General features: G+C 44.6%; 1 protein-coding gene across 1 annotated transcript; it reads right to left on the bottom strand.

Annotated features, from left to right (window-relative positions):
• Positions 1–5,499: 5,499 nt before the first annotated feature.
• On the bottom strand, positions 5,500–8,483 carry LOC112170804. The gene is made up of 2 exons (XM_024308101.1): positions 8,426–8,483; positions 5,500–6,311 (listed from the first exon to the last, which is right to left on the bottom strand). Exons 1-2 carry the CDS (start codon positions 8,481–8,483, stop codon positions 5,500–5,502), a joined length of 870 nt encoding a protein of 289 aa, XP_024163869.1.
• Positions 8,484–13,858: the final 5,375 nt, after the last annotated feature.

The following is a 13,858-nucleotide window of genomic DNA, read 5'->3' as shown; positions in this document are numbered from 1 at the left end:
TGTTTATGAGAATTTCTATTGAGACACTATAGAAACTAGACTTTTTTTTATCGTTCTCATTTCTTAGATGTGTCAATGATGTTTTAGCTTTCATTCTCTACCTATTCATTTCTGCATTAGAATTAGCTAAAAATTATGCAAAATTTAGATGGCTGGCCACTGAATTGTTATTGGATTCTCAATGAATTCTTCTTGTGAAGCTGATTAAAAAAATAAAACAACACAAGTATTGAATTAATTTGATAAACTTAATACGACAAACTGAAATATTTAAATAGATTGAATTAAAGAACTCACATATAGTAAAATTTCAAGCCAAATATGTTAACAATTTATATTTAGTGACGTGAAGAAGTATGTGTGGTACATTGCATCATAGGTAAGGCAAAGTGCTTTCTTCCTTATTTGCCCACTTTGCATTCCTGACGGGCATTGCCCTAAAATAGGTCACATCTCTCACGACATAAGATTGAAAGATTTAAACCTTCCAGAAAAAGCCATCTTTTTCTCAACAATTGTTATTGATCGTCAACATTCATGCTAACACATTTTGACACGATAAGAAAGTCATCCAAACTATCTAATTCTTTTGAAGGCCTTAATGTCTAATACGGGATAAAACTGTTGAGAATATATACATCCCACATGGGAAAAATGGGACCTTGCCTATAGGTTTATAAGGGTTTGAATCATTCCATCAATTGCCAATTAGTTTTGGATGTGAACCCCAAATTACTTTATCAAAAACTGTATACTCTCGACAAGAAACCTCTATGTAAGAAAAAAAAATTAAAGCTGCCTAATAAGGGATTCGATAATTATCGGTGTTATTCATGGAGGGCTAGCTAATTCATGACATGAGTTGAAATAATGTTGAATAATGATGAAATAGATTCACAAAAAATTGTGAAGAAATGTTGTACTGTTCTAGTAAAACCCTAATTTGTGTTTGGCCCAAACTCTAGGTTACTCGATCTAGTGATAATAGGGTTTAATTTAGAAGAATCTAGAGATTATCTTTCCTTGTATGATTCAGACTCTATGCCTTGTAATCCTCTATATAAAGAGGCCCCTATTATCAATGAGAATACACAGCGATTTTCTCTCAATTCCAGTTTCTCTAAAACACATTATCAGCACGAGCCCTAACCCTAGCTTTAAAAACCAAAACCCTAAAAGCCGAAAAAAAATACTTCACCGGATTAGCCTCGCCAGTGCTAACACTGCCCCCACATTGCAACTCAACGCTAACCCTACCAGGTTAGCCTCGCTGCCCCTGCAGCGCCCACAAGCCCTCCTTGCCTTCTACCCCCGCGAACACTCGGCTTTCCGGGCGAACACTCGCCTTTCCCCGCGCACGCTTGCGACATCTCCGCAACATCCTCGAGACCTTTCAAATCTGCGACCCCGCGACCTCGACTCCGCAAACCCGCGCCCTCATGACTCTGCGAACCTGCTGCCTCGTGACTCTGCGAACCCGCGACTTCGTGACCACGCTGCAATCCTACAAGTCTGCTCGCTTGCACTAGGACTGAAGTTCGTCTCCAAATCCTACGACAAGGACCAAATACATTCTGCAATCCTAAGAGGTAAACTTTTCTAAAAGTTCCCGTTTTTTTGAAGTTTTTATTCTTTTCTCTTCTTCTTCTCGGGGACTTGCAACCTCCTTTCTTCTACCCCCCTTTCTTCTTCATAGGGGAGACCAAATAGTCGAAATGGGGGGGGGGGGTTCGTGTTCACTCCAAGCTTAGAGCTTGTAGAGTCCTCCAAACTTAGAGTTTGTTGAGAAGAAAAACGATCGACCACATACGTCATTGTTTCGATCTAATCTAAAACCTCTCTTGGAATCGGATTTTCTTGGAAGCGACTATGCTCAGAAAATCCCTAATTTCTTGGAAGCGACTACGCTCAGAAATTTAATAGTTTTTAGTGGTAGCTTTTTTTCGCTCCGAAACTAACCCTATTTTCTTGTTGTTTTTCAGGATGAGTAACCTGAACAAGTTGATTTTCGTTCCACTAGAGATAACAAGCGCAGGATACCACAAGTGGGTCCGTGATGTGTGCTAGCATCTTAAGGCTAATGGGATCCTGAGTAAGATCCAAGAGCCAAGTCAGGACTTGCTTACTCCTCAACAACCTGCTGCTTTTGAAGCAAATAGAGCTACGAGAGAGGCTAATGAAGCAAAAGCCATCATTCTCATGACAAGGCACATGAATGACGCGCTCCAAAATGAGTACCTCAATGAGGAAGACCCAAGAAAACTATGGGTAGAACTCGAGCAGCGTTTTGGCAACTTCCGTGATTCCCTGCTTCCAGACTTAGAAGTGAGATGACATAGCCTCCGCTTATGTGATTTCAAGTCTGTACTTGACTACAATTCAGAAACACTTCGTATCAAGTCTTTGATTGAATTATGTGGACAGAAAATCACTGATACAATGTTGATCGAGAAAACTCTCTCCACCTTCCCCATCTCTGCATTGATGGTAGCCAAAAACTATTGGATTGATGTCAATGCTAGACGCATCACAAGATTTCATGAGCTAATTGGTGCCATGAACGTAGCTGAAAAGCACGACAACATACTTGTGAAGAACTATAACTCTAGACCCGTGGGAGCCAAGTCAATTCTGGAGTCTAATTATAGTCGCGCCTCCAAGGGAGGACGCAAAGAGCAAAACCCTAAACATAGGGATAATTCTAGACGTTCTGGTCCATATTCTCGCCCCAAAGAGGAAGGAAACCGCCAAGATAGGCGTACACGGAACTGTGGAGGAAAACGTGTGAAGAGAGAGAGGCCAAGCCTCCGGTTATGGTGGTGACGCCACCAAAGGCAATAACCGTCCTCAAAGCGCTCCCAAAGCACCTCGATCAAGGGAACCTGACCATAATGATGCTTGTCTCAGATGTGGATCAACTGCACATTGGGCCAAAGCATGTAAAGCATCCCAGAATGTTGCAGAAGCATACAGGAGGTATTGCGAAGCAAGGGAGGCAAACTACATGGAACAAGAAGATTAAGATGGTGATCTCGATCTAAGGGTGGAAGACTTCCAGAATCAAGACCCAGAAACTGGTGATTTTGATTAAGTCTTTTTATTTTCCAAGAGATGTAGGCAATTGCCATATTATTTTTGTAGTAGATGCCAATGGTATTAGTCTTTCTTCAAAGTAGGCGTACTCAATGTAAGTGTGATGTCTAGGAAGGTTTTGAGATAAGTGGTACTTAAGCGAGCCTTGGTCCACTGACATCTCTCTACTCACCTAGTCACATTTGCATTGGAATTACCGAAAGGAGTTAGACGACTACCATTGTTTTGCATTAGCTCGTTTATTGGATTAGATTTTCTTTGGCCAAAAGAAACAATGATGTAATTCCGTTTGGCTTATTAATAAAAGTCGAGTTCTTTTCTTTATGACTCCTTTTAATTACGAACTTTTCTTTTAGGAATGGATGAACTACAATGTCTCGTGGATAGTGCGACTACGCACACCATTCTACGACATAGGCAATTATTCTTGGAGATGTTGCCTACATATTCCTCTGTGACTATGATGGCTGGGCCATCAGGTTTAGTTCAAGGACATGGAATGGCCCAATTCCTATTGCCAAATGGCACCTTGATCAATGTCGTAGAAGCTCTTTACGCTCCTAAGGCAAATCAAACCTTATTAAGTTTTAAAGATATAAGAGCTAACGGATTCCATGCGGAAACGCATAATGAAAACGGAAAAGAGTTCCTTTGCATTACCTCTAATGATTGCGGACAAAAGTGCATCTTAAAGAAGCTTATGTGTCAATCTAATGGACTTTATGTCACTACAATTCGACCAATTGAATCCAATAATGTAATAAGAGAAGATCTCTTGGATTCTGATACATACTGGCTTTGGCATGACTGACTAGGACATCCTGGTCGTGATATGATGCTCTGTATACTAAAGACTTCACACAGACATCCATTCTTCAGAGTGAGAAGAAGTAAGAATCAAAAATTGATTTCAGGACTTAGTAAGACAGCAGCTACCACAGCATCTGGCACTGCAGCTGTCTTGGGACGCCATAACGCCACCCAAGTTCTTTGTGATGACGACAAGATTAAGCCTTCAAGCACCCCAATGGTCGTCCGTAGTCTTGATCCAAAGAAAGATCCATTCCGTCCAAAAGATGACGATGAAGAAGTGCTAGAGGCAGAAGTGCCATACCTAAGTGCAATAGGCGCATTATTGTACTTAGCGCAATGCACAAGACCAGACATCTCATTCGCTGTGAACTTGCTAGCTAGATATAGCTCTGCGCCAACACGATGCCATTGGACTGGTGTTAAAGATATCTTTCAATACCTAAGTGGTACGATTGATATGGGCTTGTTCTATCACTACAGAGAGAAGATGGATTCGGACCCATCAAGTGCCAGGGATGCCATAAATGGTGGACTAAGTCCCCTCTCCCCATCCCAAAACGATATAAGTGTTTTGGAAGGTTTTGTTGATGCTGGGTACCTCTCTGACCCACACAAAGGTCGCTCCCAAACTGGTTATGTTTTCAACATGGGAAAGACCACTATTTCTTGGAGGTCTACAAAGCAGACCTTAGTCGCTACCTCTTCGAATCATGCTGAGATTATTGCTATTCACGAAGCAGTTCGTGAATGTATATGGCTTCGATCTATAGTTACGCATGTTCGAAGTAATTGTGGTCTGAAATCTACCACAGATGAGCCAACAAGCATCTATGAGGATAATGTTGCTTGCATTGAACAAATGAAGCAAGGCTATATCAAAGGTAACAATACCAAGCATATATCGCCCAAATTCTTCTACAATCAGCAACAACAGAAGCTCCTCAAGATCAAAGTGAACAAGGTTCGATCTGAGGAAAATGTGGCAGACTTGTTTACTAAGTCATTTCCCAAATCCACTTTCGAGAAACATGTGGCAAGAATTGGCTTGCTGAAATTATCTGAACTCCCATGATCGTAGTCATCAAGGGGAGACACAGACATCAGGGGGAGATGTCTACAAGTTCACCTCGAAACGTGATGGGTGTGTTGTGCTTCTTTTCCCCTTCGACCGAGGTTATTTTTGTCCCAATAGGTTTTTGTTACTCGGCAAGGTTTTTAACGAGGCAACGAGAGAAGCACCGTGTTTGGGCAACACAAGGGGGAGTGTTATAGTAAAACCCTAATTTGTGTTTGGCCTAAACTCTAGGTTGACCTAGTGGTAATAGGGTTTAATTTAGAAGAATCTAGAGATTATCTTTCCTTGTATGATTCAGACTCTATGCCTTGTAATCCTCCATATAAAGAGACCCCTATTATCAATGAGAATACACAACAATTTTCTCTCAATTCCAGTTTCTCTAAAACATGTACTTTATTGTCTCGTATTTTAAATACAGATGTAAATTAAATTGACCAACACTCAACTGGAGGTTTTTGTTGACCCTCCAATTACAAATTATTTGTTTCTATGAATGAAACTTGTATACATGTCTCTCAAGACATGCAGATCGAACAATGTCTCATGTATCTCTTGCACACTACTCCTCGACCATCAATCCCACTAGCACAGTTCAAGCTTGGAAACTCCAAACCCTCAACAGACCCTTCATTCTCAGAGTCGCTAGCACCATTAAACCTAGCAATGGCGCAATCCGCAGCGAAAAGTCCTGAAGTTTGGAACTCCCTGTCACCACCCATCACAGGCATGTTGGCTCCAATCTTGACCCGGCTCACGTAATCGGGTCTGTAAGTCTGACCCAACACACCATTAACTCGGTTGCTCAAAGAGAAGAACTTAAACCCAAGATCAAGATGAGCCAACGCATCATCTTTTGTCACACCATAGTTGTGAACTCTAGAGTCTTCTTCAGTTATAGGCACAACCCTGGCTGTGATCCTAAACTTGCCTTCAACTTTAACCATCACATTGTTGGTGTCACCCACCCTTACGAATGAGACATGTGGGAAGCTCTCGGATTGCCACCTAGCGCCTTCGGATTCCCAGAGGGTGATTAGCTCGCCGTCGAAGGAGAGAGCAAGGCGGTCAACGGAGTCATCCCATGTTGTAGTTTTTTGGGCGCCGATGAAGAGTTGGTGTTTTCCAAAGAGGATGGCGATGGATTGGACCCATGTGAAGTCGCGTTTCATGTTGGCATTTCGCTTGCCGATGAAGTGGGCATTGATGTGAAGGTTGGAGTCGGATAAGGGGCAGAAATTGTGGTTTTTCTTGCTGTGGAAGTAAAAGGTAATGTCGTCACCGCCTATGAAACGAGGGTCTTGGCACACTGCTCCGGGTTGATCACACTCTGCCAGTACCAATGAGAAATATGTGCATTAATTAGAAATAGATATATCACTTCCTAGTTAGGTTGCTCATTCTAATTGATTTACTTACCCACAAAATTTTAACTTCAAAATTCTGTTCATGCGCGTACTAAACAATATAATTAACTAACTGTTTTTAATCTCAGTTCGATCTTCAGTAACTTTAGAATGACCATATGAACAATGATCATGCATATATTGTGAATACAAGGACAAAATGTGTTTTTCTGGAAAATGGGGATTGCAGTGCACGGATCAATCCTTACTGGGCAGCAGAAACCAAAATAGCAAACTGAACACAGATTTTGGTCACGCAGTGAAAACCTCAAAAATATGAGATTAAAAACACTGCGGGGCTCTTACTCTTGAGAGCCCAAAATAAGAATCATCTTATTAAAAAGGATATGTTCTTTTACAAACTTGAATAGCACTCGCTCGGCTACAATGTTTAGACAAAAGCTAACACAAAGTTTGTCTATCTTCTTGAACTCCTTCACTTGCACGATCACACGATCTTGCTCTTCTTTCTTCACAGTCTCTCTACTGATCTCAAGAGAGTTTTTATGCATATGAAAACATGATCAATAACACTTATACATGGACCAAGTGTATTGACTCTTTGTGAAGACTCAAACTCAAACAAACATGCAAGACTCTATCAATATTCTTGCGTCTTTGGAAGCCTCCCACTTTGCCGTCTGTTTTTCCAAGCTATATGAATAGCTGCAGCACACACCAAAACAATCAAAACAGCCTTTTTACCCTAATCCCCTTCTACAAGGAAAAACAAATCTTTTTGTGTTAACAAAATATAAACAATTAAGGAGACCAAATATTAAAATACTTAGGAAATTAATAATATACTTTGGTACACAGAAAAATATCTTTAAATAAATAAAAAATATTAAACCCATTAAACTGCACAGATACTTTCCCGTTTTGTATGGAATGCCAACACACCAAGTTGATCAAAACTTGTACCTATATATATAGTAATTGATCGATGTTAACAAATAGACTTGATCCCACTATGCACTGATGCACATACGTACTATGGTCAGCCAATAAGATTGAAAAGCATGCAAGCATTGCTAATGAAATGAGTGGGAGAGGTGATCACTTACTACAGACTGGCTTACAAGTGACACAATCCACCTCACATCCACCAGGGCAGGAGCTGGGGCATGCATGTTCAATGTGGTAGTACTAGGGGTAGTTCTTGTTCTTGCACTTTCCTTTCTTTGGTGGAGTAGGAGTTCATGGAGGTGAAGAAGTAGGGGTTGGCGGTGAGGGAGTAGGGGTTGGGGGTTAGGGAGGAGGGGTTGGCGGTGTGGGAGTTGGATGTGTTGGGGTCGAGGTTGGTGGTGTTTGGCTCCAAACCAGTTGGTGTGCAAACTGTGTCTTTTGAGCTTCGCTGGGTTGCGAGGGCGTTACCTTTGCTTCGCTGGTCAAGAGAGTCTCGGTGGCAGTAGTACTGGCAGTCGGCTCGCGGAGAGACTAGGACTGGAAGCACGATCGCCGGGTTGATCTGGTGATGCTGACAGTCGGCTCTTGGAGAGACTAGGACTGGCGTGCGGTCACCGGGTTTCAACGAGGTTGAAGGTTTGCTCCGGGGAGGCTTTGTAATCGCTGGGATTGATTGATTTTGAGAGAGCTCCTGCTCCTATTCTTGAAACCTAGTATTTATACCTAGGGTTTTGACTGTTCCTTACTATAGAAGGATTATTGATTGAAGTTTCCTATTCAATCTCTGCTACTTGACTCCAATAAGGTTTCGTTTCCTCATGGATTATGGAATGGGCGAAGTTGTAACCCAAACCCAAGTAGGCTTATTTTTGGGCCGCAGGTATCGGCCCGCTGTGCTAAATCCACTAAAGGATCTTGCCAAAATTATTTTTGGGCTCAAACATTGCCCCCCAGGCCCCGAAAGCAGGCTCGCGAAGATGTAACTGATTGAAGGGGGCTAAAACGACATGCCGATTGCTTGAAACGATATCATTAATGAGGGTTGTGTCCTTTCACTTGCGAAAACGCCTTTCTGTCGTATCGTTTCCCTCACAAAATTTCTTATTTAAAACCTGCAGCCATTTCATACCTGTCACATCAGAAACTCTTTTAGTTCCTAAACCCAGAAACCCTTTTACTGCCAACATCTTCCTCACAGAAACCCAAAAATGGCTCCCCCAAAGAAGATAGTCATCGATCAAGAAGAAGAACTGAATGAACATGCTGCCCACTCTTGGGGAACCAACATCGACGCCCGCATTTTCCTCCACACCAATATCCAAAGACCCCTACTTCTCCGGTTCCCGAACTACCATGTTGGACTGGGCCCAGCGCCGCGAGACTCTATCCCGGCCGACGCCATCGCCTTCTATGGCCTGCCCGTTCGTCGACCCACCCCAGTCCTCTGAAGGACTCCTGGGGATTTCAACAGTTGGGGTGCCCAGAATCATCGAGTAAAGATAGGGCACTGGCCATCCTTTATCAGCGCGGCGGAGCTTTCCTGGTATTGCGAAGCACGAACACGAGATTTGGCTTGCTGGAACACGGCAGGTATCACTCACACTATTGATCTTTGTTTTTGTCTTCCGCGCGGTGGCAATCTTTCACCGCTCGCTGCCTTTCTCTGTTTTTGGAACACTGCCACAAACACTTTTGATTTTCGATTTGGCCAAATGGGTATCACTTTACTGGATATTCTCACCATCACTAGCCTACCCATTGATGGCGAGCCTTATCTGCATGGCCAATTCGACTCTGTCACTTTCATTTCAACCATGGCCCAAAACAGTCGCAGCGCTCACAGCGGCTCCTATCTGCGGTGGCTATCTTATTACAGCTGGGAGCACAATGCGACCGGCGGAATTGCTTTCTTAGAATACTGGCTCTGTAAGTTCATCTTCTGTACTTCCTCCTGTAAGCCCTCTGGTGCTTGGACTCTTCTGGCAACGACCCTCTACAACGGCTGCCGTGTCGGGCTCAGACAACCCATGTTGGGCGCCCTTTATCGCACTCTGTACCAGGCCACTATGCATCCTTTCGAGACCAGCGTCTCTGGCCCTTTTTGGATCCTTGACTTCTGGATCCAAACTTATTTCCCATATTTTTGTCGTGATGACATCCCACTGCTTCCACCGGCTGACCAACTCCTGGGTCAATGGTTCAGCCGCGAGGAAAAGTACTCATCTCCTCCTTACTCCGAGTGCTTTACATACCTGTACCTTCTGCATGAGATGCCCTACTGCGACTTAGTACTGGGCAGGAGATTCCCGGCTCCGCTTGAAAACGGATTCCTCCCTGGCGCTCCTCGCTACAGCGATCGCGCACGCGATCTCCTGTTCAGACATCAGGATTGCTGTCGAAGAACTCAGCTATGAGCTTTACGCTCCTAACCATTTCGCTCACCAACTCAGCCTTGTCCAATTAGTGCCATTCCTGCTGTATGATGCCTGGAACTACAACACCTCCTGGCGTAGATTTGGGCCCCCTTCTGGGCCTTTGCCAGCACAAAGCATGCTTGCATTGGTCGATCTTCCTGATTGGGCTAAGGACATCGATGCCGTGGATGGGACTGAAGAAGGATATGAGGAATGGTGGTCAGAAGTTTCTGTCAATTGTTGGAGACAACGGTTTGATGAACTCTTCGCGACCATCTTTGGGGAACTGAGATGTCCCTATGCTGCTGACATTGAGCTACTTGATCGCTTCTCTGAAGATGCTGCACAATCTCCGCCTCCTCCTCCTAAGCCGGCTCCTCAACCGGCGCTAGCCCCGCGCCAAGCCCAGGCTGGTATCGTAATTCGCGAGCCCCCTCAAGATGTAAGTATCTTAGTTCATATTTTATTCCTTCTCTCACTCTTCCTTTTAACTCAAACTTTGCTGCACCAGGGAAATGTGCCACCTTCTGGCATCCACGCGGTTAATGCTTCCCCAGCCACTGGCCAATCTGGGAAGCAAAAAACAGTAATAACGGAGCCTGAAGTAGAAGGTTCCTCTTCCGACGAGGATGACCCGCAAACGATAAAAACTTTTTTGATTAAACAAACAATGCTTTCTTTCCAAGTCGAGTCTAATCCTTTCCTTTGAACCCGGCAGATCGCTGCTATCTTGGCCCGCAAGCGCAGTCGCTCTGACCCTCGAACTGATTCGTAGGCGGAAGATGAACCAATCGCTGACCGGCTGGTAAAAAACTAAAAGTGCACGTTGGAATCTTGTTTTTATTCCGTGCGACCATATAACAATCCTCGCTTGCAGGTTCGTCGTAGGTCCTCAAGACAGACTAGGGAAGGCCCCTCAGCTGTCGGTGAAGGCACATCTGCTTCACAGGCCCAAGCGCCCACTGGTTCCAATAATCCTCCACCTCCTACCAGCATTGCGAGCAATATACAATTGGCCCTGATCCCGGTACAGGTCATAGATGATAGCTCACCTGAAGTGGAAGAAAGACTGCCTCTTTCAGATGCAACTTGTGAGGAGCCAAACATCACACCTGTCCTGGCAGAGATAGCGCCCGATCCAATTCCTGAAGAGGTGGTCCAAGAACCCGTGCCGATAGCAATCCTCGGCGAGCCTCCAACTGCAGAGGTACGTTTCTCTTTAACAAGCATGATGTCCTGATTCTTGCCTGATTCTTTGGGCGTTCTCATGATTCCTCCTTAAACCCAGAATCCTGGCCCTGTCGAGGAAGTAGCTATCACTGTGGAAGAACTTGGCGCTAATCCCACTGACCCAGTTGGTAAAGATGTGGTCAACCAAGAGCCTGCCCCTGCTGCTCCTGAAGAAGAATGAGGGGTGAACGCCGAACCGGTGCTGGAAGCGGTTCCTATTGTGGAGCCTCTTGAGGCTCCAGCTGCTGCTGCCCTAAATCCACTGCCTGTGCCTCCTTCCAGATTGGACAGACTGGCTCGCGTACTTGAGGTGACTCCTCCCGGAGTTATAGATGAAGCCAGGGATGAACTTCACCGTCTTTTGAGTCCCGATATCCTGCTGCCTGGCGCATCCGTGCGGGCTCTGGAATATTTGAGGGTTCTTCGTCGCAAGCATGCCATCACTGAGGACGAGTTCATTGAGATAGACGAACTACTACAGAATCTCCCCAATGGCTTAATGAAAGAGCGACCGCGACTGCGCAAGCCAGGCAGACCCAGGCCCACTATCAGGGCCTCGCTCAACAAATGGACTCTTCTCATGACTTTCTAGGAGATAGGGCTACCCTTGTTAGAGACTTGCGGATCATGCAAAATCATCTCCGGTCCCAAATCCAAGATCTTCAGGCCCAATTGACTGTCGTGACGGCCCGACTTGAGCATGAGGAACCCTTGTTGGAGCAACCCCTAGCGGCTTCTGAAATACTATCTCAGAACCTAGCTCAAGCTCGCGAGGCGGTCCGACAAGCGGAGCGAGCCGCTGTCGATGCCAGTTTTCGCTTGGACCAGCATCTACTTCGTTTAACTCATGCAGGCCGAAAACTTTAGGCCTCTATTGTTAAGCCGATTTTGTATGAACAATATTATTATTCATAATTTAAATATTTAGCCCACTTTGCTTGGCCCAAATATATGCTCAAATTTTTAAGCAGTTCAGCGTTTTAATTTACCTTTATTGCTATTGAAGTTGGAAAAGATAATATCAATGGAGCGGTTACCTCCTTGAAGACTACCCCGCTTCCCACGCGTTTTCAATTACCTTAATTTCCGAGATCCTAGCATTCAATTCCATTGATACTCTTATTGATGGCGTTGAAAAATGCTTCAACTGTCCATCGCACGGTTGAGGCCATTGAGATTGGCCCTATAAATACTTGTACTTTGGAGAAGTGATAAGCACCAGCAAATATGGCTTTCCCAGAGATAGTTTCGCAATCCTTACTTCTCTTCCTTCAGTTTCTGAAAGCTTTTCCTCATGATCTCAACCTTAGCCTCAAATTCCTAAGCCTTATGGCTTAATCTCAAAACCTGGGTAGGTCTTATGGCCTAATCTCAGGTCCAGCCGCATGTCTTTGGTCTCTGGAAATCCGGATGGGATTTACCGGTTTCAGTTAGACCGAAGAACATGTGGCGCTCCTAAAGCGGCAGAACAAGATTCTGAGGGATCCCTCTCCTCAGACTTCTCGCGTGGAGCAGGAGGGTGAAGGGCGGAAGGCCACTTTGAGGCCTATTGTTCTTCTTCCGAAGCCTACCTCCGGGGTCTGACTATCAGGCTTCCATTTTTCCCCTGGAGGTAGATGTGGTTGTGAGTCGCGCTCTCTCTGAAGACCATCTCCATCCCGGAGGATAATCAACTGAAGACCATCTCCATCTTCATCTCTGGTTGCGATGGATTATTTCCTTCCCTCTTCCTCCGGTACAGATGATAGCAGCTGTGACTCATATTGGAGGAGGGATGTGGGTGAAGAGAGGAAGAGCATGAGCGATCACATCACTTCCGCTTGTCGCCACAAGATCCAGAAACTCGTAGAAGATCTGCAATCCTTATGATTTTTAAGCCACTTTTGGCCTTATAATTGTGAATGTAACCGTTTCAATTTGTACTGCTTTTGGCCGCAAAGCCACTCTATGAATGAATGTTTCTGAGTATAGCTAAAAATATTGTTATAAAATAAGGCCTCATGTACAGGCCATCATGTATATTCTTAACACACATGGTCAAGGAAGAAAAAGTTACAACAAAAACAAAAGCGGAAGTTGAAATTGTTAATAAAAAATAAGGCCTCAACTAAGGCCTGAATGTATAGAGTGTTGCCCCCCTAGTGTTCATAGGCGAAGCAAACACATGAGACTAAGGCCACACAAAAGGGCCTGAATATATAGATGATGCGAGCCGATGAAGACTATGGTTGCCCCCAGTCTGGGAAGAAGGTTGATCCAGTGGATCCTCGAACTCCCAAACACTAGGGTAATATTTCTTCAGGAATCGCCCGTTGATGGGATTGCGATGGATTTCGCCATCCAAATCCTTGAGGTGAAAAGCCCCGCATTCCAAAATGAGGTGAACAACAAAGGGTCCTTCCCATCGTGGAGTCCATTTACCGCGACCGGTCAATTTCTTGCCAAAGGGCAAAACAGCTTTCTAAACAAGGTCCCCCTCTTTGTAACTACTGCCACGCATCCTCTTATCGTAGGCGTGGGCGATACGCTGTTTTTCCATCACTAAATTATCCAAAGTCGCTAAGCGCTGCTCGCTCAGATCTTCGTATTCTTGCCACATCGCGTGGACATAATCTTCACCGATCAAGTGATGCTAATCTTGCACCCGTAACGATTGAACGTTGATTTCCAAGGGTAAAACTGCATCATGGCTAAACATTAGTGCATAGGGAGTTGTAGCAGGGTAATAATAATCTTGTTACCGGCTTCCGCTTGACTGTTGGACTGAGCATAATATGGAGTGCTGTGGATGAACTGGATGCCCAAGTCGTTGACAAGTTTCTCCACCTCACCTCTCATGAATGCTCCCCCCCTGTCGGAAACAAGCACTTCAGGGATACCAAACCTGCAGATGATGTTATGAAATATGAATTGGCGAA

Source organism: Rosa chinensis, chromosome 6, assembly GCF_002994745.2.
Source record: "Rosa chinensis cultivar Old Blush chromosome 6, RchiOBHm-V2, whole genome shotgun sequence".
Lineage (NCBI taxonomy): Eukaryota > Viridiplantae > Streptophyta > Magnoliopsida > Rosales > Rosaceae > Rosa > Rosa chinensis.
The sequence above is the reverse complement of the archived record's forward strand: the minus strand, read 5'-3'. Positions and strand labels throughout refer to the sequence as shown.